A 25,127-nucleotide genomic window follows, 5' to 3' on the forward strand; every position below is an offset into this window, starting at 1 on the left:
TCTATCTACGATCAAGCAGAGTAAGCACAGGGGAAAGGGGACATTCTTGTGCCACAGTCTAAAAGGCCTTTTGGGGGGGGACATGAAATATGCTCAGCAAAACCAACTGTTCTCCTTGTTCTGCACACCCTCAACTGTGCCACTGCCCAGGTAGAGGAGAGCGGGAGGAGTAAAGGAGAGGTACTACCAAGCAGGTGCTGCAGAATATACTGAGGTCCAGACTTCCCGTCTCTGCAAGTTCAACTATCGTCTGTGAATTAGAAAAATGTGAATATTTTATTCAACACTGAACTGTGCCATCAATATGAAGCAATAAACACGATGTTCATTTTTAACTAGACAATGTTTTCAGCTCAAAATAAAATCTTTGGTTCATTTACTGCTGCTATTTCGTTGTAATATGAACACAAGAATTTTATTTCTTGGATATATGAAAAGACAACCCAAGTTCAGTTAAAAGAAAATTCCTGAGAACAAGACTAAGTTACCTATCCTAAGAACTAGTCTGTATAGGTTTTGATCATAACACATGAAAAGAGAACTAACGTCCCATAAAGAAGTGAGTCTTCAGAACTAAGAAATTCTAATTCTGAACTTATGACTAGGAAAACCTGGCAAATCAATTAACATAAGTTCTGAAGAATACTACTACATAAAGGCAGCAATCTGCACAGCCTAGAGAAAGGGGCTGCAGACCCTAGGAACTTGCTAGTGTTTTAGTCTATTGTGACAGGAATAATTCATTAGGATTTGTTTTGTTTTTACAGACTGTATAAATCAGCTCTTAAAATAATCTAATCACATCTAGTCCAATTCTATACTTGTGTTACATCTTTGGATTATAAATTTGGTCTTCTAAGTATTTGGGTTATAGGTGAGAGGTGCCCAGCATCACATACACAAACATGCCGGTTACTGAAATGATGCGTCTGCACCTATCAACCAGGTTACAGGCTTTTGAATTTGCATGTCATTCAACAAACATAAACTGAATGTCTTTGATGAGGGCTTACAGAAGTGTTTAAAATACTGCACTCAACCTTGAAAGTAATCAGTCCTTATAAAGGAGAGAAGTAGGAAACTGTAAGATGCCATGGAGGGTGTAAAGACATGCATCACAAGAGTCCCAGAGTGAGGACCAAGCATACACACTCTGGTTGAGATCTTTCAACTTCTAGGAGACAGTTTCTCTCTTCATACTCTAGTATCTCCTACAAATACTGATAATGTGGCAATTAAAATACACAACTGATTAGATATCTGCTACCTTTTTCTTTTGTTCTTCTGTAGCTTTGATAATTCCTGGATCTGACTTCCAAGATTTTCCAAAATTGTAGAAAAGTGCAACACTATTGGCAAGGAATGGAAGATGGATAAATAAAAAGTTGAGATGTGCCTAAAGTTAAGGAATCCAAAGAAGCAATGATATATGAGTTACCATTACAGGTAAATTTATTAACTGTTTAAAATTTTACCACACAGAAAGACCTACCAATCAAAAATACAAGGTGGTTTATTTATTACATCAAAGGAGACACATTTTCTCATTATGCTTATAACTAATGTAAAAAGTAAAAATGTGACCATGTAAGAACTTATTCACTATGTAAGAATTTGTTCACCATGTAAGAACTTGTTTGTTATGCTTCAGAAGATTGGAGACTGACGAGAATTAGGCTTGGGGTGGATTAATGATTGTCCACTGAGCAGAGTCCCCTATACAGAATTTTATTGTTGTTAACAACCATTTGATCAATAAATATGAGATATGCCCTCTCAAAAAAAAAAAAGTAAAAATGTGATTTCTTTATGAACTTTAAAGCATGTAGGGTAGGTTTACCTGACACTTTCTATGAAACTGATGCACAGCCTACTGTGCTTAGAAGGCACTGTATCTGACACCTTTAAGTCAGTGATATACTAAATCAATGAATAAAAACCATTTTTAGGTGATCCCTATTTTAACAAAAATGAAGGAATTTTTTATGTTCAAAATTAACATATTACTTTATCTGCATGCATTAAAAATCTTTATATATCCACCAAACACTTCAGATAAACACCCATGTACTTAAAAGATTGCATTTAAATTCTCTGTTGCCTTATCATATTCAAGTTGACCTTTATTTTGGAAAAGATATTTCTAAACATGCTTAAAAGAGAAATAGTTCCTATGTTCACATTTTCCTACCTAGTGAAAACGTTAAGAAATGTGATAGGCATTTAAAAATACAAGTGAAGAATCAAAGACTAGTTTAAGTAACACTAGGAAAAATACAGCAATGTTGCTAAAGCAATACACTCCTGAGACACAATGTATCTGGATACTGGAATACCCTAAGAGTTTACACAGGTTAAGTATCAACAGCTAAAAATCTCTTGAGAATAAAGTTGGTAAATGTACATATAAAGTACGCTGAAACCTGGCATTTTTCAGGGGCAGTACCTTTACCTACTATTAACAGTTTCAAGGTGCAAAAGTGTAAGTAAACAGGTTAGGTTTATAGCCTAGATTAAGTTTGCAGGGGGCCAACTAGCAGTTCAATATATGACTACAGATTTGAAAGGGATATTCAGCAAAGAAACTTACTTTGTTTGCTGTTCTTTAGAGGTAAAGAGATTAGGTATCTTCAAATGGTAGTTTGAAAACAGCTCAGACCAGTTCGTTTTAAACATTTAACTGACATAGGCACTCTACAAATGGCATGGTTACTCTCACAAAGGTTTAAAATATCCTTTTTTCCTGATGAAATTAGTAAACACTAAGAAATATAAAGACAAAAACAGTAACTCAATAACTGAGAAACTCCTTTTATTCTTGGTATTCCACATTTTTAAATCATAAGTGAGATCAGTGTATTTATTAACATTAATAAAGGAAGTACTACTTATTAGTCACAATGTGCCACTAAGCTAAACAAAAACCCTTTGATAAATCCTGCTATCCCCCCATTACAGAGGACAAAACTGAGGCAGATGTTAGTTAAATTATCAAAGGCTACATAGTGAATTACAGGTGGAACAGGTATTAAAATCCAGTCTCTTACTCCCTACGCTTTCTGCCTCTGCAAAGTACTCAGCAGAATATCCTGGGTCATTAAATATTATGGGAATAGGATCTTTGGATTTGAACATTTTTAAAGCTTGAAATATATTTTTACAGTGTCAGATTATTTCCAGAAGCAGATATCAATTTATAACTCCCCAGCCACAAATATTGCTTGATTACTGTATTTGCATCAGCACTGAGTAAAGAAAAAAGTTGCCACTTTTATAAAGAAAGAGTAGAGTTCCTGTGTTGTCCTACTTGTACATGCTTGTAAGCTCCAATTAGAGATAAAACAAGAATTTGTCATCAATGTTTTCGTGTAAATGTTTATGGAATCTTCTCCCCCATATCTCTCTCACTGACTTCGATATTATTTTGATGCCTGCTGTGAACTGCAGCTCCAACTTACCATAATACCCAACAAAATGAACCAAAAACAGTAAGTCTAACAAACCAATTGCTCCGCAGAATACCAGCAGCAACTTCAGAAAGCATACAAGCCACACTATACCGTAACATTCAAACTGGAGGTCAATGAAAGACGATTCTGGTGAGGCAGGCTGCCTGGGGTAGTTCTGAATCCCACCTCCACTTGTGTAAGTAGTATGGGTAACTAGAAGGGAAGAAAAGTCAGAGCTCTCTCTCATAAGTCACACCCCGCCCTCTGCTATGGATTGAATCACATCCTCCACCTCAAAAATTCTTACGTTGAAGCCCTAACCTCCAACGTGACTATCTGGAGACAGGGTCTTTAGCAGATAGTTAAGATTAAATGAAGTCACATGAGTGGGACCCTAATCTGATAGGACTATGGCTGGGAAAGAAGAGCTCTCTCTTAGCCTCTCTCCCCTACAAGCAAACACACTGTAAGCCAGGAAGAAAGCCCTTGTTTGGATACAACTATGCTGGCTATGGTTCTGCAGTCCTAATGCAGAACTGCTAAAAAATTAATCTGTTATTTAAGCCACTTGGTCTACACTCTTTCATAATGACAAAGGTCTGAATATCAAAAATGAGTCACTTTTCTCTGAATTACTCTATAATTCAAGTAGAATTTTAATCAAAATTGCATCAGGCTTTTCATGGAACTTAAAGAGCTGACTCAAAAATATTTAAATAAAAGTGCAAAAGGCCGAAAGAGCTGAGATATTCCTGAGAAAAAAGTTGGGAAACCTGGCCTACCAGATACCATGATTTAAGACTAAAGCTACTAAGATACACAGTATTGGCACAGGCAAGCAGATGAATAAACTGAACAGATTACAAGAAAATTGATAAATATCAAGGGTGATACTGCAACTGGGTGAAGGAGGATGTTGGGGCGATGAGTTCTCTAATAAGGAGAAAGAAGACTGCGTCATGCATTATATACAGTAACCAAACACACATAAATTAAGAACTTAAATTAGACATCTTCTAATGACATCAGGAAAACCTGCACACATGCATAAAAAGGTGCTCAACAGTGTTGTAACAATGCTGCTGGAACTCACAGAAGGTAGTGACTGGATGCCTGAATATAGGAATTAACAAGCTTAGAGAATGTTAAAAAGAAATGAGAGACACATAGAAAACAAAGAAACCCTAAAAGTAAACTATAGGAAAAAACGCTAAAGAGGAAAATGCATAGGAGAGCATAGTGAAAATGGTAATTCTGCACAGTCTTCATTTTTATTATAGTCATCCCAGGTTCAAGGAATTCTTCACATTCATATTTAGCTTAAGAAGTTTAATTTAACTTAAAATCTGGTTGATAAATAATTTATTTTTAGACATAAAATTTCTAATAACCTATCATCAGTATTTCAATGGTGGTGCCAACACTATGAACAGTTGACTGTACTGGCTATGCCAGGGAGTTTTAGACTTGTTTGATGATTATAAAAGAAGCATAGTGAATGAACAAAATTTTCAAATAAATAAAAGGACAAGAAACAAAATAAAAATCACTCATGATCTAACACCAGAGATAACTGCTGCTAAAATTACATGTCACTCCTAGGAACTCCTGTCCTCTGCACACTTTAAAATTAGAATTACTCTGTAAATGCAATTTAGTATTTCTCCACTTACTATATCTTAAGTATTAGTCCATATCACTTAAGTGTTAGAAAAGCATTTTAATGAATATTTTATCCAATACCGTATGTGGTGTAACTGATAAAACTCTCAGGTTGGATATTTAGGTTGTTTCCATTTCTTCCCTATTATAAATCGTACTATGATAAACATCCTTGTAAGTAAATCTTTGATATTATCTCTGATTTCTTACCTATAAATGACTAAGAGATCAAAGCGTATTTTTAAAGCTCTTTCCATAGATTGCCAAATTGCTTTCCAGAAAGGTTTACATACTTAAGACTATGTTGAAAGTACAATGTAGGGCATTTGAAGATATACTACACCAGGCCAAACATCACAGAATCTGTATGACTTTCAGCAAGATGTACAACTTCTCTGAACCTCAATTTTTCCATTAGTTAGAAAACAGCATTATGATTTGTGTAGTTAATTTTTTTAATCCCAAAGAATTGTCCTGAGAACTGACTAAAATGATGTATCTGAAAGAACTAAAACAACAAAGCACTGAATAAGGTGAATAAGGGATGATAATTATTTAATGAATTGTAGAAAAGAAATAAGAACTTACTTGCTAAAACAAATAGTTTGTATCATTATGAAATTCATCACCACAAAAACATTTAAGGTGGGTACCATGAGAAACTAGAGTTTCTACTCTAGTACGTTGACCCTCACACCTACTGGTTCAAATTTATTTGTACCCAAGTCAATACTCACAATGCTTTTGCCGTCATTCATGGACATGTGCAAAGCAGCAAAACTATGAGTCATGCTATGGACATATTTCCAGCCAAGCTGAAAAACGCAATAAGTAATACTCTGCCTTCTTGCTATGCTTGTAAACAAGCGTCCCTTTTGTTTATTTTGTGCCACATGTTTTGCTTTTTTTTGCCTTTTGTTGGTGATTTTGCTGTTTAGAATGGTCCCAAGTGTAGTGCTGAAGTACTTAATAATCTAAGGTTCCCATGTGCAAGAAGGCTGTGAAGTGTGCCTTGTGGATGCTTTATTCAGGCATAGGTTACTGGCTATGAGTTCAATGTTAATGAATCAACAACTATATTAAATTTTGTTTTTCAGCAGAAACACATGTAAAAGCAAGGTTATGTAACTGGTTGGACAAAATATGAGCAGAGGCTTGCAAGAATCTAACTTTCTTTTTTCCCTAGGAGCCATGGAACAGTATTTGCTAATCCAGTATATGCAGTAACATTACAGAATGTAACTACCACAAATAATGAAAACTGACTGTAATTATATTTTTTAAAACTCATCAGTTTTAATTACACATGTAGTCATGAGTTGCATGAGAAAAATGGCAGAACCAACCACCGACAGGCTGAGGCCAGAAGACAGGTGTAGAACGTGACCCTGATGCTTTTTCAACTCTATATTTTAATTATCACCTTATAACTTTAACTTCACAGCTCTTTCCTGTCTAATATCATTTGTGCTTCCATCAGAAATATTCTAGGCTCTCTTTTGTTCTCTTCCTATAAGTTTCTTGAGCTCCTATCTCTGTCCTCAGAAGTGTAATACTGAAAAAAAAAATGTATCTCTTAAAAATCATACAGGGGCTACAGATATGGTTCATTTGTACCACAGAGAAGTGAAGTTTCCTTTGGATAATCAGAATTAAAAGTTATTTGTGGTTTCATTCCATATTCCATGAACATCATAGACACATAAACATTCAAGTGAAAGAAACTGTAAAGTCCCTTTGTATACAAACTCAGATTTAAAAAGTCATGAATAATACATTTATTCAACACTTTTTACATGTCAAGTATAAGCTAATATTTGCATCTTCTCAAGAATTCTGAGACAGTCGTATCTTATGATCATCCCCTCTTTACAGATAACTATAAAACTTGTGTTCTCATACTACAATTTTTATTTGAAAAGCTAAATTAACACATGCAATTTATTCAATGCATTTAAAAATTAATTATATGCTAATTATTTTATAGGCAGCATTTTGAAATAGGGCAAATTAAATAGACTTAATTGTTCTAGCCTTCCCTTCAAAATCTACTTCTTACATTCTCAATTCCCTAGCTTCAGAAACTTGCAGTTTTATACTATCTCCAAATAAAGCAAAAAAGGGGAAAAAATTCAAATTAGACTACATAAAACTCTCTAACATAAAGTTTTCATTTTTTGGTAATTTATTAATTTTCCTGCTTTTCTCCACTTGCGTAACAGATTAAGAATACAAAAATAGACTAAAATTATTTTGAGATGTGAGTTTGACTTCTTCTCTTGAACATAAAATTTATTGTCCAATTTAAGAAACAAAGTTAGAAAGTATGTGTGGAATACTAAAGTCATTTCAGAGGTCAGTGCTTTTTATATACATAAAATAGATGAGGTAATGAAAATAAACAGATTAGCTTTACTCATACTAAATGTTCCAATAAGACAATTCTAATGCTTAACAAATACTTGAAAAACTATTTTTTATTCAATGTGTAATACACAGTAGAATGAGCTAATGAAAGCTGCTACATGGAAAAATCTCTATAGACACTTATACTAAGGAAATATGTAGGTACTATACCTTCTGAAAATAATCATATATTATAGAAATAGAAGAATTATAAGTGCAGTTACAATTTTGTGCCTCAGTCTCAAAAACAAGCATATTCTGTTTTTTAGTATAGTTTTTGTTTAAAATACAAGACAACAAAAGAATACTGTAACATGTAAGACTGTAAAGTGAAACCAGGTATTGAAATCATTCAGAACATTTAGAAGTCACTGAAAACCATATACCATTTAAAACATTTTAAATGCTTTTTATGGTAATGTTTTGAAAAATGACTTATTGAAAGACATTTATGAAACATGTGTCTCTATTATAAAACAGACTGTCTTAATGATTGTACTTACTCCATGTAAAAATATCAAAAGTTGACATTGTCCTTATCTCTTTGCTACACACATATGCACACACATATTAACAATTCCATATTATATTACTTTTTAAAAGTACAGTTGACCATTGAACCATGAGAGGTTAGGGGCACCAACCCTTTATGCAGTGGAAAATCTGTGTATAACTACTTACTCCCCCAAAACTTAACTACTAATAGCCTACTGTTGACCAGGAACCTTAACAATAACATAAACAGTCTATTAACACATATTTGTATATGTATTATATACTGTATTCTTGCAATAAAGTAAGGATAGAGAAAAGGAAATATTTTTTTTCAAATTGTTGCAAATCTACAAAAAATTTTCCAATATGTTTATTGGAAAAAAATCTATATATTAGTGAACCTGCACTAACACATGAATATCATAATTTAGTAAAAAGGTTTAGAATATGTGTTATTACAGAATCAGACAAGAATGCATTTCTATCACAGCTTTACCAGAGGCTAGCTCTGTGGCTTTGGGGAGAGATAACAGCTTAACCTATTTAAGCCTAAATTTTCTCATCTATAAAATGGAGATAATGATACTAATTATAAAATGTTTACTAAATGAGTACAAAGTATTGAATAAAATGATTTTTAAACATTCAATAAGTGGTAATCAATAAATAACTATTACTATTAATGTTATTAAAAGCAGCTTCCAAAAGCAATCTATTAAATATGAAGCATTTAGAAACAACAGGTATTAATTCACACTATTCTTCTAGGAATACAGTTTTAGTGTAGCAAATTGTGAGTAGTTCACTTCTGATGTTAAATTATTATTAAACATTTGTTTAAACAAACAAAAGTTGCTTTAGATACGACCTTTATAAACAAAGGATATCATTCCAAAACCAGAAGAACCACGTCACATACATCCAGAATTTGGTTGCCAAATATATTCCAAGGGGCAATGCACTATGCATTGAATGATCAAAAAAGGATCTATAAAACATAAGTTTTATAAAATTTGAGCTCTATATTTCATGTAAAAAATGATTATTTAAATGAAAATGACACATATTCTGTATCATAAACTCTGTAACCAGAATCCAGAAGCAGATGATGCTCAATCACCCAGCCTGTTTTCACAGTGATCAGTAATAAAATGAGGGCACAGCTAAATGATTCAGCAAGATTCTGAAACTCCTTTTAGTTTACCAAGAATTAGTTATATTCTGTGTATTTTTCAACTTCAGAATTTCAGTATACTCCTAATTCTCTTACGTCAACAATTCACTTTAGTACATACAGAAACTACCATTCAGTATATTACTCACCAAAGATGTGTTTTAACTTTGACAGATAAATACAAAGCAATCCTTAAGTTTCTCTGTGTTTCATCAGTACTTCTCCTAACCTACACTCTCCTGTTAAGCTTTCCACATTATCTTTTCAAACAGAATAAGCTGGCTCATTTAGGGAGAACTGAAGGTCATTATTTACAGTATTTAGAATTAAGGAAAAAATTAATGAATTTTATTAAACATAAGCAGGATCAACCATCCATGAACACTAAGCAGAAGTCTCAGCGAATTCCTATTTATAGTATTTGTAATAGCCCTTGGAGGTCCTAGAAACACTAAAACGAAATTAATTATCTAGAATTAAGTCCCTTCCTGAGAATCAACACATTCATGCATTACTAGTCATTCTCATCTCTGTGTGAATTATTTTCAGAACTCTTTTGAAATTCAGGTGAAAACAAGGCACTACAGGAAGAGATCTTAGGTAGGAAGTTCTAGATCATAGTTACTTAGGTTCATTGGATGGGCAACTGTGAGGCAATGGCATCTAAGGATAGAAGAAAAAGGAATGATCACAATGCTTAAAGAAAAAAAGGGAGGAGAAAATTAAAAAAATAAACAGCAGACTTTATATGCTCAAACTTGACTTTGCTACTAAAATTAACCTCTTCTTTGCGTATTTCCTAAGACCAAAGAAAATCTAATTCCTAGAGAAAGGTAAGCTCAAGCATTATAACAACTAGAAATAAGCAATATGTATATTACACTTAGAGTTCAACCAACTCAAGTCCACTTCTATTGAAATGTTTTAAATTGCATTTTAGCTTTAAAAATTGTATGTTAGATCTTACTACACTGAAGGACAGTGACTTCAATGGGGTATGGGGGGGACTTGATAATATGGGTGAATGTAGTAACCACAATGTTGCTCATGTGAAACCTTCATAAGAGTGTGTATCAGTGATGCCTTAAAGTAAGTAATTAATTAATTAATCAATTGTATGTTAGACTGTCACTGAAAGCACCTTTAGAATCAACATTAAAAATTTTTAAATTTCAGATATAAATCAGCCAAAATCCTTTAACAAAGATCAAACATTACATAAATGCAGATACAAAGCATTAACTTTATATAACAAGGTCCAAATTACATTCCTTCAAAAAATATAGTTAAAAACAACACACTTACTTTGAAAGAAACTGTACTGTAGCCCAAACGCCACCATACATTAGCCCTTTAATGAGCCAAGAATCAATATTTAGGTCTGCTATAAACCCAACCAGCCAAATAACTAGGAAAGGAGTTCCTAGCATTACTTTCTGCCGAAATTCCTGTACCAAAAAAAAAAAAAAGTTAGAAGTTGTGTATGTTTCAAGTAACTTCAGTGTGAACCACTGTTATCTCTGTGAAAATATGCAACAGAGGGAGAAATTCATCCCTTCACATATGCCTACTATGTGCAGCTACTATTCAAGGTTCTAGTCTCTGTCTTCTGGAAACTGACATTAAATAAACAACGTAAAAGTACTTGGTTAAAACGGTGGAAGCTGTAATAGAAGTTATCGAAGTAGGTATAGATAGTCAGATAAGGAGATAAGCAGTAACATGCTATCACATGGATGGGCTAGAAAACAGTTCATGACCAACAACACCCCATTTTAACAGGGGCACTGATAACTGGAGAGACCAGAACAAGAATGACTGATGGTCTAAGAACTATGAATAAGGAAATCTAAGGGTGCTTATAGCCTGGAGAAGGTATTGTGAATGATACACATAAATACTATATTAAAACCTTAAAATTAGAGAATAAAATCAAGCAATTTACAGGGTCTCAGAGTCCATAAAATGGAGATTATGTGCCTCAACACATATCAACGCACAGTGTTTCACACTCCAGAGGTAGTTCCAATTCAGTTTTGTAGTGATCTGATTGTTAGAAAGTTCATACTGCAAAATAGAAAATCCATCTACTTGTAACATCTACCAAAACCGTACCTTCAGAGCTCCTGTCTCTTCCCCATAACAGCCTTCACAAACTTACAGGTAGCCAGATAACAAAACTATTAAGAGATTCCAGCTGCGATGTAACAAAGCTCAAGGTGTAAAGATTACTGTCTTGATTATTTACCTTTCTGAGGGCTAAGATTGTATTACAATTTATTAGCATGCCTTTTACATTGTTGGCTTCTAGCGAAGTACTTTTCATATAAATGGCTATGTTTTACCCAAGTTAGCCACTGTAATTCACTTTCTGACCTAAATGTGTAATTTCAACTTAGACTAATAATTAAACTTACAACTTCAGAGTTTAATTTCACGCTGCAGTAAAATAGTCTTCCCAATTTGTTTTTTCAGCATGTGTGAATTTTATATCAAGACATTAGAAAATATTTATAACTAGGAGAAGAAAGTGTATGGGTAATGGTGGGTATTGATGGGAGGAGAGAAATAGACATGTGTCCTTTGAAGAAGTATTTTCTAAAATTATCTAATTTGGCTTCATTTTAGCCAAGAAGCTTGTTTTCCCTCAAATGGCCATAATTTTTCAAGATTAAAAAGATACAACTTACATATAGTAAAATTCACCTTTTGTGTACAGTTCTCAAGTTTTGAATAACATATACATTGTGTAACCAGCACAACACTCAAGATACAGAAGTTTCTATCAGGCCCCCCAAATGCCCTATATCCCCCAGTCCCAGGCTCTGGCAAACACTGGTATGATTTCTGCCCCCACACTTCTTCCTTCACAGGAATGTCATATGAAAGTGAATCGTACTGATGACAAGTCTTTTAAGTCTGGCTTCTTCCACCACAGAATGTGTATCACTGTTTGCTCCACTTCAATGCTGAGTAGCATCCAACATAGAGCAGTAGTAGTTCATCCACTCCCCAGCTAAGGGACTAGGGCCATTTCCAGCTTTTAATGATTGTGAATAAAGCCATTACAAACATTTGCACATAGTTTTTGGTGTGAACGTAAGTTCATTTCACTTGGATAAATAAACTATGTGAGATTTCTGGATTTTTCTTCAACTGTCATCTAACATATATGGTAGTATTATAAAGATGGAAGGGTAATGCATTGCTTTTGCAATCCATCTATTTTCATTTCCCAACTATTTTCTCTATATTTTATTATGGAAAATATCAAATATGTAGTAAAATGAGAGAATATTATATGACTAACTGTATATGCACCACTAGATTCTACAATTCAGTAAGTTATTTTTGAATACACTTATTTTGAAATAATTGTAGATTCACATGCACTTGTAATAAATAATACTAACAGCCCAATTACCCTTTACCCAGGTTCCCCTCAAATGGCTAACATCCTGCAAAAGAGTAGTACAGTATTACAACCAGGATACTGACATGAATACAGGTAAGATACGAAGTGTTTCTGTCAGTACAAGAATTCCTCAAGTTGTCCTTCTACAGCAATTTCTCTCCTACCTTACCTTCGTCTTTACAGTAAACTTTAGCAACCACTCATTTGTTTAACATTTTTATAATTTCATCATTTCCAGAAATTTATATAAATGCAAGTATACAGTATGTGACCTTATAGGACTGCCTTTTTCACTCAACATAATTCTCTGGAGGCTCCTCTGGGTTATTGCATGTACCATTAGTTCATTTCTTTTTATAACTGAGGCATATTCCATGGTATGAATGTATCAGTTTGTTTAACCATTCATCCACTGAAGGACTTTGGGGTTGTTTCCAGTTTGGAGCTAGTATGAATAAAGCTGCTATAAACATTCACATACAGGCTCTTGTATGAACATAGGTTTTCTTTTCTTTTCAATAAATGCTCAAGGGTGCTGTTTCTGGTTTGCATGGTAATTGCAAATTGAGTTCTTTAAAAGAAACTGCCAAACTGTTCTCCAGCATGTTGCATTGCTTTACATTCTCACCAGCAGTATGTTATCCCTTCTCTCTACAGCATTTAGTGGTGTTGCAACTTTTTGTTATTTTGATATGTGTATGGAATAAGGTACTATGGTTTTAATTTGCATTTCCCTAGTAAGCAATGATGTTGAACATCTCTTCATGTGCTTGTCATTTTTATATCTTCTTTGGTGAAATAGCTCCTTTTACATCTTCTTTGGCCTATTTTCTAATTGCATTGTTTGACTTTTCACTGTTGGTTTTCAAAGTTCATTGTATTTTCTGGAAACTAGTCCTTTGTTGGACATGTGGCTTGCAAATACTTTCCCTTTTCATCCTAATAAGGGCCTTCTGAAAATCAGAAGTTTCTAACGTCAAAATCAGAATTTTGACGAAGTCCAATGATCAATTTTACCTTGATGGATCATGCTTTTTGTTTGTGTCATCTCTTTGACCAGCCCTAGATTCTAGGATTTTCTCTATTTTTTTCCTGAGTTTTATCTTTTACATTTTCTCTATTTTTTTCCTAAAAATTTTATCTTTTACATTTAAGCCAGTGAACCATTTTGAGTTAATTTTTTATACGGTGTGAGGTTTGAGTAGAGGTTCATTATTTTTGCCTATACATGCCCAAGTGCTCCAGCATCATTTGAAAAGGCTATCTTCCGTCCATTAAATTGCTTTTGCACTTCTGTCAAAAGTCAGTGGGCATACCTCTGTGGTTCTACTTCTGAACCCTTATTCTGTTCCTTTGATCTCTAAGTTTATTCCTCCAGCAGTACCACACAGACTTATTTATTGTAGCTATTTAGCAAGTCTTGAAACTGCACAAAGTGATTCTCCTTTTTCAGAACTGTTTTAGCTATTCTAGATCTATTGCCTTCCCACATAGACTTTATAATATATTTAGTTTATACAGACAAAAAGCCTTGCTGGAATTTTTAAGTGAATTAAATCTGTATACCAATTTGGGGGCAACTGATATATATATATGTTGAGTCTTCCAATTCATGAATACATCTTTCCATTTATTTAGGTCTTTGATCTCTTTCATTTTTAAAAATTTTACAATTTTCAGTATAGAAGTACTTTACATGTTTGGCTAGGTTTACACCTATGTATTTAAAAAAATTTTTTTTGTGTGTGTGATTCTAAGTAGTATTATATTTTTAATTTTGGTATTCAAGTACATGTTTACTTCAAGTACACAGAAATAAATAGATTTTTATATATTTATCTTATATCCTGTGATCTCAATGAACTCATTCATTAGTTCTAGGAGTTTATTTTGCATATAGTTTGAGATTTTCTATAGAAAATCATGTCAAGCACAAACAAGGCAATTATATTTTTTATTTTCTGATCTATGTATCTTTCAATTTCTTTTCCTAGTTTTATTTCTCTAACTAGAACTTCAAGCACTATCTTGAATGGCAGCACTAAGAGGAATATCCTTGTCTAGCTCTTGATCTTAGGGATAAAGCATTCAGTCCTTACCATTAGGTATGATGTTAGTTGAAGGTCTTATACACAGTACTCTTTAAAGTTCAGGAAATTCTCCTCTACTATTTTTCTGAGAGTTTTATCATGAGTGAACACTGATTTTTATTAAATGCTTTTTCTGCACTGATTGACATAAATATGACATTTTTTTCTTCTTTAATTTGTTAATACAGTAGATTATACTGAATAATCATTTTGGATATTAAATGAGCCTTGCATCCCTGAAATAAACCCAATTTGGTCATGGTACAAAATTCCCTTTACATATTGCTAATTTTTGTTAATATTTTGTTAAGGAATTTGAATCTATATTCATGAGGGATACTGGTCTACAGTTTTCTTTTTTGTACTATCTTTGTCTGCTTTTGGTATCAGGGTAACATATATTGTTTCTGTTCTGCTACTCACCTGTATAAACAACTTGCCAACATTCTTACATGTAAAGTGAGTTTCTTATAGACAGTGTATAATTGGGTCATACTTTATAATCCATACTGCCAATATCTTTTAATTGGTATATTTAGACCATTTACATTTAATGTAATTATTGATATCTTGGGGTTTAAGTCTGTAATATTATTTTTTGTTTGTTCTCTAAGTTTTTTTCTTTTTTCTGCTTTCCTGTGGGTTACTGGAAAGCTTTTTAGAATTTTATTTTACCAACAGTATTTTTTGGCCTCTTTGTAGTATTTCAGTGGTTACTTTAATATCACAGTGTACTGGTGCTGTCATTTTACCAGTTCAAATGAAATATGGAAACCTTACCTTCCTTTTGGGGGTAAGCCCTCTGACCTCCCCTGTTTATATTATAAATGGACTCATATATGTTTCCTATATACATACACATCAGATGGTAATTTTTGCTTCAACTCTTAAGCTGCAAGTTATAAGATTAGAAGAAAGGCTACTGCATTTACCCATAATTTTGCTTACCATGATCTTATGTCCCAAGATTCTTTATTGCCTCCTTTCTGTTTAGAGAACAGAGATACAGCAGGGATGGGATGGGACCCTGACAAGATTTTTGGGTAGGTCTGCTGACACAAATTCTCTCCTTTTCCTTTATCTGAGAATTTGTTGATTTCACCTTCATTCCTCAGATATTTTCATTGGATATTGGATTCACAGTTGACAATTCCTTCCATTCAGCACTTGGAAAATGTGCCATGTTCCTTTTGGTCTCAATGGTTTCTGAAGAGAAATCCACCATCTTGAATTGTTTTATCCCTACTGATAAGGGGATTTCAAAATTTTTATTTTTTGGTCTTTAGATTTTAGAGTTCGAGTATGATGTGTTCAGTGAGGATTTCTCTGAGTTCACTCCACTTCTTAATATGCACATCTCTTTTGCCAAATCAGGGGGTTTTATGGCCACTGCATTTTTGAGTACTTTTCCTGCCCCACCCTTTTTCTCTTCTTCTGGGATTTCAATCACATCAATATGGGATACTCTGTTATAATCACGGGTCCCTGAGGCCCTGTTTATTTTCTTTTTTCCAATTTATTTCCTTCTGTTGTTTGAAATGAGTAGTTTTTATTGTTTTCTCTTCAAAGTCATTGATTCTTTTCTCTGTCCCCTTCATGTTAATAATTACTCACTGATGCCTTCTTTATGATGGTCACTTTAAAATCTTGTCAGATGATCCTAATATCTCTGCCATCATTTTGGCATCTATTGATTCTCTTTTCATTTAATTTCAGATCTTCTTGGTTCTTGGTACAATGAATGGTTTTCATTTGAAACCTGGACTTTTGGGTATTATGAACTACTGGATGTTATTTAAACCTTTTCTTTAGATGGAGTCCTCTGACACAGCCTGGCAGGAAGAGGGAAGTAAGGTACCTTCTCATTAATGCCAGGTGGAGTGTAAGTCTAGGATCCCAACTTGACCTAGAGTGACACCTGAGGAGGTGGCTCCTCATTGCTGCTGGTAAAGGTGGGACTTCCAGCTCTCCACTATACCTCTACCAACACCTCCCTCGCTGGAAGGGTTAGGAGTACCACATTACTATTTCCTACGTGCTCCCTGCTGATACAGCAGGGATGGGATGGGACCTTGTTAACAGCCAGTGCAGATGAAAGTCCCAACTCTCTACCTGTCTTCCTCTAACCCCAGCTCAGGGGAGAAGTGGGGGCACCTCATTCTAGCCTGATAAGAGTGGAAGTACAGGCCCTTGCTGGTATGGTTCAGAGTGGGGCCAGTTTGTTCTGTAGTATCTGGCTGTGGTAGGAAGTTTTTACTAAAGATCTCTGTCTTGCTCAGTTGTTCCGTTTGAGTTTCTCGAGTGAGAGCAGGCTTGCTGGGCCTGTTCTGTCTGAGCGCGTTCCTGATTCTGGGTTGCTGGTTTTGTCAACTCTTCTTCTGGGGTAAATGAGGCAAAAAGAGAAAACAAAGACTCACCACCATGCTATCCCTTGGGCCCTGAGCTCCCTACCCACACCACCTTCTCTCCATCTTCCAGAGTCTTCTTACATTTGTTTTATACATAAAGTCCAGGTTCTTTAGTTGTACTTAGTAGAGAGGAACAGGGAAAAGTACATCTAGTCCACATTCACAGATTTATTTTCACAGAGTCAATAAAGAACATTGAAGATGAAGATATATGACATTTCCACTGCTAACAAAAGGGATAATGGGTTTTTAAATGCTGAGAAATACTAATTTAGAGATTTCTCTGACTTATTATTATGCAAGCAACACTTATTAACCATAAGTCTGTCTAAAATCTAACCTTAAAAATCCAAGAGCAGTTAAAATACTTTTCTAAAATTAAGATTCCCTCCTTATCTGTCTACTAATACTTTAAAAAACAATTTCCTTTTGGATGACTTATTTGTAGTAAAATACTATTGAGTGTCACTTGTTTTCTTGTTTAGTTTTAAATACAGAACATACTTCACAGATTAGCAAATCGGGTCATGTTCATGATTTAAATTTTCCTAATGTGAGATAAAAAGAGAATAGTCTACACAATTATAAATACTTTACTTCACAAAGCCCCCAACCATTACATACTCTTATCTAGTAATCTTTTAAATATATACATATTTATTAAAAGGTACTGGTGCAAAAAGGAAAAAAAAAGCAAAACAAAAACACAGAAATACTTCTGAACTGATCACAACAATATAAAAATGTTGGTAAAATTGTGGCAAACTTCTTTAATGAAGTTCTTTCTTAAAGAAAATCATATCCAAACACATAAACCTGGTGATAAACATCTAGGATATACAAAGTCATTTTCATCTGAAAATATTTTAAAAATTAAAAAACTTTAGAATAATTACGCTAAGCAAAATGGACACATAAAGATTATGGGACTTTATAAGGTAGTATACTTCTTTGCTAGCCTATTTACTATGACACATTAGCTATTTTTCACTCTGTTGAGCAAAACTGCCCTAAGTCCTAGAAGACAAAGCAACATCAGAGTAAATAATAAACTATTTTCTGTATCATATCTAATAGTGAAATGAAAGAGCTGACATTCAGAAAATGCTCACTATTCTCAACTATGAGGTTGAAAATAGGCAAGACTATGAACTATGAATCTAATTCTTCTGATGTCTAAGTAATGGGCCAATGACTTTCCAGCTCATTAATGAAGCCTGAACTCCTACAAATAAATGAGGCATGCATTTAAGTGTGTTTCCCTTTACTCAAAACTTGTCATTTTGTTCCAATAACAGATCAATATTAACTTTAAACAAATAGTATTACCACTAGAACAGCCTAACAAGATGGTACTCAAGGTTTACTGCCATTCAAGCTGTGACTACTGATAAGCTAGCAGATACACTGAATGTAAGTTTATCTCTCATATCACAAAAGAATGGAAAGCTTAAATTTTAGAGCTAGAGTTTTGAGTACTTCAAAAACACATAAACTATTAGGACTATGACTTTCAACAATTTATTATCATACTAACAAATGCACTTAAAGAGGAAAACTTTTGTTCTCTATTACTTATCAAACATTAGCTGAATCAATAAACTAAAATTTATGTTAGTAGCCTATGGAGATTTAAACACTTTTACATATACTCATCCTTCTTAATTATTAGATAACACAGACCAACAACCAAGTTGGCAGAGACCTGAGAAACCTTGCTATCTACCTTCATTTTATCCTGGGTGAAATCATATTTAAACAATTACATTGGCCAATACCAAAATTAAAGGCTATAAATGCTTATGCTAAGGAAGTATGCCTATGAATCTTACTTTAAAAGACTACATATTGAAAATCTTCAGTCATGTATTTACCTTATCAGCTTTCAGCTTCCTAAGGAAGGATGGACTGTCATATCCTTTCGCTTGCCTTGCCTCTTGCAAATGGTTGATCATCCACACATTTTTTCTCTGCTTTGCCAAATCAAGTGCTGATTCACCCTGATAATGTAAATAGAGGAAATTCACATTAAAAATTAAAGAAAAAGCAGACTATTTTAGTTACTAACTTTTAAAGAAAGCACTTCCATAAAATGAACTGACTGAACTATTAGTTCATAAACATTGTTTTTACATTGGGCTAGGTCAGTTGCTGAAAGTATCTAAATCATTGTATATTACTCAATATATTTTCCCATTCACGGTACAATTAGAAAATATATTTACTCATTCTATAGAGTCTATTTTTGCTTTGTATTTTGACTTATATTAGATAGTAAATTAAAAAGTAGGTATTTTAGCACCTGCTGGATCAGAGGCTGCCACTAAGCTTATCAGTTATTTCATATTATTTAAGGGTTTCATTAGTAATAGTTATTGCTGCAACACATCCTGATATAATACGAAGTCACCAGAAATTTTAGTTTTATTTCAGTGATGACAAAAGCCTGATGAGGAGAACACAGGGGAAAAAGACAAGCCAACTCCTACTTACACTGCTGTTTTACTGGCGGTGTTCTTAATCAGCTTAGACTTATACTCCCATCCAGAAATTTACAAAGAGAACAAGGGCAGTAACAAAAAAGTGAAACTCAAGTTGACTTGTAGCTCCCTTTGATCTCAAGAAAAAAAAAAAAAAAAGCCAAAGAATGTAAGAGAACAGAACTACGAAGTTTTAAAGAAACAAGTCATAAGCATCCCCAATTCTAGAACTATTTTTCTTTGTCTTTATTAATTTAAAACCTTATTTGTCTTTCTGCAAGTCAGACACCTACATTTCTATTCTATTTAATATTCTCCACTATTTATCTACTGCTTTAAATAGAAAAGTGAAGTCAAAATTTTTGTTTACCAAAATTTCAAAAATGTATAGATGAATATACAAAACCACTTAAAAAAGAAAACATACTGAGATTTTACTTGAAAAACTGGAGAAAAATCAAGTTAAAAAAAAGCCTCGGGGTGCTTTACTTAGGAGGGAGGATTATTTATCAAGTATGGAGTACAGTTTATTAAAACAAACAAACACACTGAAAAATAAAAAGCAAAGAGCAAAATAAACACACCACTACAACCAGCAGCTACAACTATAACACAACAGTAACAATAAAAAACCCAAGCAATCCTTTCATGAAAAGATCAATGGTATTGAATAAGGAATAGACTAATCTAGGTGAGCCTTCTAAAAATAGGGATATTTACTTCAAAATATCTCCTTACCTATTCAATAATTCTATCACCTAGGTTGTCAAAACCAGCTAATTAATCCAAACTATAAAGATTACCTGAATAAAAGCAATCCCTTGGGTAACAACTCCCAGAGAATATCCTGCAGTTGCCTCGGTCCCGCTGAGCATCCCTTCCACTAGAGGGCCATGTGACACCTAAGGATTGCCTAGACAAAAAGATGGAGGGAGCTTTAAGAAATCTTTCAACTCCTCTAGTCATCTGACTACTTTTGTTCAGTTCTTTTATTCAGCTGGTAAGACAAGCAAGCAATTGAAGAATTACACTAAAACAAGGGTTTCAAATCAAATCTATATTTGATCACTCCATGTGTCAGCCAAAATAGTAAATGATAATAACAGCAATAAACAGGAATCATGGAGTATTCACAGACTACATAACTGGTAATAAAACAAATTCTTCAAGGGCTTTGAGGAGATAAACATTATTGAAGGTACAGGGTGGAAGATTACTTTTTGCCTAAGTGAGGTTGAATTTTATTATTAAAACTAAGGAAAATTTTTCAATACAGACCATCTAGGTCAGGTACTTAAGAAGTAATGAAAACTATTTTCTGACAAGTTTCATATATCATTTCAAGAAACTTGTATATGAGTCCTTCAAGTATAGTGATTAACAAAGCTCAGTAATTTTACATTTTGCACAAGCTAAAATTTATGTCCTTTGATAACTTTACAAAGAAAAAATTATAGATGCTTGGGCAGCATTCAGAGAATAATTTCCCCCAAACTCAATTCACCTAAACGTATCTGTACAACCAAAAACATGTACAAAGGAGTAAAATACTATTATTTTTCAATTCACAAGTGAGATGCTATCATAAAAAGGGGTTACTGCATACGTAATTTCAAAAAAATACTTAGTATACAAATCACTTCCGTCCCCCTAGTGCTATTACTTAACAAGATTTAAATTTATTCTATGTACCTATTATTGAGGGCCATGCTTCTTACATTCTTTTGAGTCGTATATAATGGAAGCCAATGACCCTCTTCCCAGAAAAGTGCCAGTACATGTTAAATATTTTATAACAATTTCAACAAAGGTTCATGAACCCACCCTCTAACCAAAATCCACTGCTGGGTGCCAGAGTAAGAACCTCTAATCTAGGGTATATGACTGTTCTGATCTTTCTAAGGATCAATTAGCCATTTTAAAAGCACCTACTATTTAATATTGTCTCCAAAATGAGTTCATACTATGGTAAAAGAATTCCTTCCTCAAATAACTAATTTACAAGAGTAAATACCTATTTTGTTAATATAAAAACATATTTCTAAGGAACAAGTTTAATCTTATGTAGGAAACAGCTATTTTAGAAGAAATAGGATCAACGAATGGTTATATAACCATTATAACACAAAGTATAACTTTTCATACTCTTTGAAAAATGTAACTTTTACCAGCTATTAAAGCCATATCCAGAGCTTCAGGCTAACTCTTTTTGTTATAATTCATGATTATCAACTAGATTCTCTTTAAGACTTAAAAAGAAAAATGGAAAAATATACAAGTATAAACTTTATTTGTTAAATTTCTGGACAAATAATTTAAGTTGGATTTGTTTTTATTAATGAATTTTTCCTTTTCAAAAATCTCAGCAATTTAAGTTTACTTACTTAGTTTGACATTCCACATTGCTAAAAGACACCACCTCAAATTACAATGACTAAAACAGAACTCCTATTACTTTCATTTGAAAAAAGTATTTTTCCTTCACTTTTCAAAACCACAATACAGTTGACCCATGAACAGCACAGGAGCTGGGAGCACTGACCACTCCAACACAGTTCAAAACACACGTATACAAATTCTGACTCCTCCAAAACTTAACTGCTCATAGCCTGCTGTTGCCTGGAAGCCTCACATAACATAAGCAACTGATTAACACATGTTTTTTATGTTGTTTGTATTGTATACTGTATTCTTACAACGAAGTAAGCTAGAGAAAAGAAAATATTTTTCTCAAATTGTCTCAAATCTCTGAAGATTTTTCCAATATATTCACTGAAAAAAATCCACATATAAGTACACCCATGTAGTTCAAACCTTGGTGTCCAAGGGTCAACTGCATTATATTACAAGATATTCAGTTATTCAAACCAAATTTTATTCAAAGTCATCAATGTTGTTTTCTTTCACCTTCATATCTATTACACCTTTTCATTTCTATTCTAGACTATCATTTCCAAATCCATTCACTTCTGTCTCTACTCCAACAATCACAGGCTAAACTAACACCAGAACTTGCTTAGTTTATTCCAACTGTCTAACTGATCTTCATCTGCACCTTCCATTTCCTTAATTCTAGAATGCATTCTCCAGATACAGAAACTAAAGCATCTTTCCAAAAATATTTAAAACATAATCATAAACCACCCACATAAATCCTTCCAACTGTTTCTCATGACCAAAGAATACAACTGAAGCTCCTCATTGTGGCCTTGTGTGAAGAGACACCTGCCTAGCTCAGTGACGTCACCACCTCCCTCTCATACGTGGCCCAGGCTGTCACCTCTGCACCCTGATATGGCGAGCTCACTTCTGGCCTTGGGACTTTGCAGATGTGGTTTTGCCCCATGTATCTCTGCACAGCTGACCACTTCTCAACCGACAAGCCTCAAAGAAAATGTCATCTCGTCAGAGGCATTCATCTCTCCTCACCTGATGTGGCTCCCTCAGCCCTCTCAATCTGCCCCTCAACCCTCTCAATCTGCCTCATATCCCTCTCTGTGTGTGTGTGTGTGTGTGTGTGTGTGTGTGTGTGTGTGTGTGTGTGTGTGTGTGTGTGTGTGTGTGTGTGTGTGTGTGTGTGTGTGTGTGTGTGTGTGTGTGTGTGTGTGTGTGTGCGCGCGCGCTTTAATTCACTTACTGTCTACTTCTTCAATACAATATAAGTTCTGAGAGAATAGGGACTTCATCTGTCTTATACACCTTGGCTCCACAGCACTGAACAAATATTTGGTGAACAGATGAATAAATGGTTTCCATTAGGAGGCAGTGACAAAACTTCAGCAAATAGGTGCCAGATTCTAGTAGAAAAGGTATCTGACATTTACGTCATGTTTTTAATACATACAAGTGTATTTAAAAACAAAAATCTACTTTTTCACCAGTGTGGACAAAAAGATTATTTTTCCTTTCAAAGTATAATTGTTCCCTGACCAACTGAAGCAACTCCTTACACTTTAAAAATAATGTCATTCCAAGTAAGTCAGAGAAAGACAAAACACCGTATGACTTTTTATATGTGGAATCTGGGGGGAAAAAAAGGTTCATAGATGCAGAGATACATAATGGTGGTTGCCAGAGGCAGGGAGCTGGAGGTGGGCAAAATGAGTGAAGGGAGTCAAAATAGATAAAATAAGTTAAGTCATGGTGATAAAATGCACAGCATGGTAACTACTGTTAATAATGCTGTATTACATATTTGAAAGTTACTAAAAGAATCAATCTTAAGGGCTCTTATCACAAGAAGAAAATCTTGTACCGTGTATGATGATGGATGTTGACTATAGACTGTGGTGGTGGTCATTTCATGATGTGTACAGGTGTCAGACTGTTAGGTTGTATATTTGAAACTACTGTAACATTGTATAACAATTACACCTCAATAAAAAAAATTGTCACTCCAGAAGCTGCCAGGAATTACATTTAAAATAACTTCCTTTTATCAACAGCTAACCTTGATTATACATGTCAGTAAAATTAAAACATCAATAAAAACAAAGTGACCAAAAAAGCACATATATTTAAATAAAAGCTTTATAGGCACAATAATTAGCTCAATTACTTGACAGGAGACTCTGGAAGGTATTTACATGAACTGTACTAGTTAAGAAAGCTATACGCCAGTTTATCCTATCTTGGTACCTAATAATTCAAGGGTCTGAACCTTAAATGTTTTAAAACATTAAAAATGTAAGGTTCAAACCACTTAACTCATGTCAAGTATCTACTCTTACCATTACCTTTCTGTTGAACTTCACTATAGATTGTTTCTTTCACTAATCAAAATTCATGCAATGGTTAATGTAGAGTGCAAAGTGTTCACTATTTGAAAAGATGTTAAAATTACAAACCATACCTCAAATACTTAACTATCCTGATTGAAGAAAAGTTATCTAAAATTTTATATGGATAGAAAAAAATATTTTTATTAAATGCTCTAAAAATATTCACTCCTTGTTTCAAATTCCAGAACCATGTAGTCATCTTGTCCTAATTCTTTTGTGTTATTTTAAGTTCAATATACTGATACAACTCTTGGCAGAGTCTTATTATTTGCCATGGTGAAATTGTTTCTATCTTTTCAGTAACACTAAATATCTTGATATGTATTCCCGGGGCATAATCACCTTAGGAATGGCTGTCTGGTAGCAAAGAAGAAAAGTAACACTCTAAAGCAGTTCAGATATAAAACATAAGGTAATCTCACTAGTTTTTCCTAATGGGGATATTGATCAGGTTTTGTCAAACTCCTCCTTTCTTGCCCTTTAGCCTTGGGGTCAGCCTTACATATTAATCACTTGTGTTAAGAGCTCGTCAGAGCTTCCTATTTTAAAATACTTGGAAAAGCAAAAATTTCTGTAATTTCAGAAGTGGCAGAGAGGTACACTAGTAGAGTCATGAAAACTAGCTTAGAGATAAAAGCTCAAGACTATACAATCCTCATTCAATTGGTCAACAAATACTTACGAGTAACCATCAAGTGTCAAGCAATATGGTATGTTGACTTCCCTCTTTCCATGTGTTACTGACTGATACTAGACCATTCTGATCA

At 33.9% G+C, this 25,127-nt stretch overlaps 1 protein-coding gene across 2 annotated transcripts in view; it reads right to left on the minus strand.

Moving 5' to 3' along the window:
- ZDHHC17 (zDHHC palmitoyltransferase 17) overlaps positions 1–25,127 on the minus strand; it is a 91,422-nt gene that overhangs the window by 11,174 nt on the left and 55,121 nt on the right. For both annotated transcript variants that reach the window (XM_073214827.1, XM_073214826.1), the window contains exons 8-12: positions 18,974–19,099; positions 10,492–10,634; positions 8,898–9,000; positions 1,268–1,390; positions 188–250 (exon numbers count right to left, since the gene is read on the minus strand). In XM_073214827.1, the coding sequence (XP_073070928.1) occupies positions 188–250; positions 1,268–1,390; positions 8,898–9,000; positions 10,492–10,634; positions 18,974–19,099 (558 nt within the window). The remainder of the gene's footprint in view (positions 1–187; positions 251–1,267; positions 1,391–8,897; positions 9,001–10,491; positions 10,635–18,973; positions 19,100–25,127) is intronic.

This window comes from Manis javanica, chromosome 10 (genome assembly GCF_040802235.1).
Source record: "Manis javanica isolate MJ-LG chromosome 10, MJ_LKY, whole genome shotgun sequence".
NCBI lineage: Eukaryota > Metazoa > Chordata > Mammalia > Pholidota > Manidae > Manis > Manis javanica.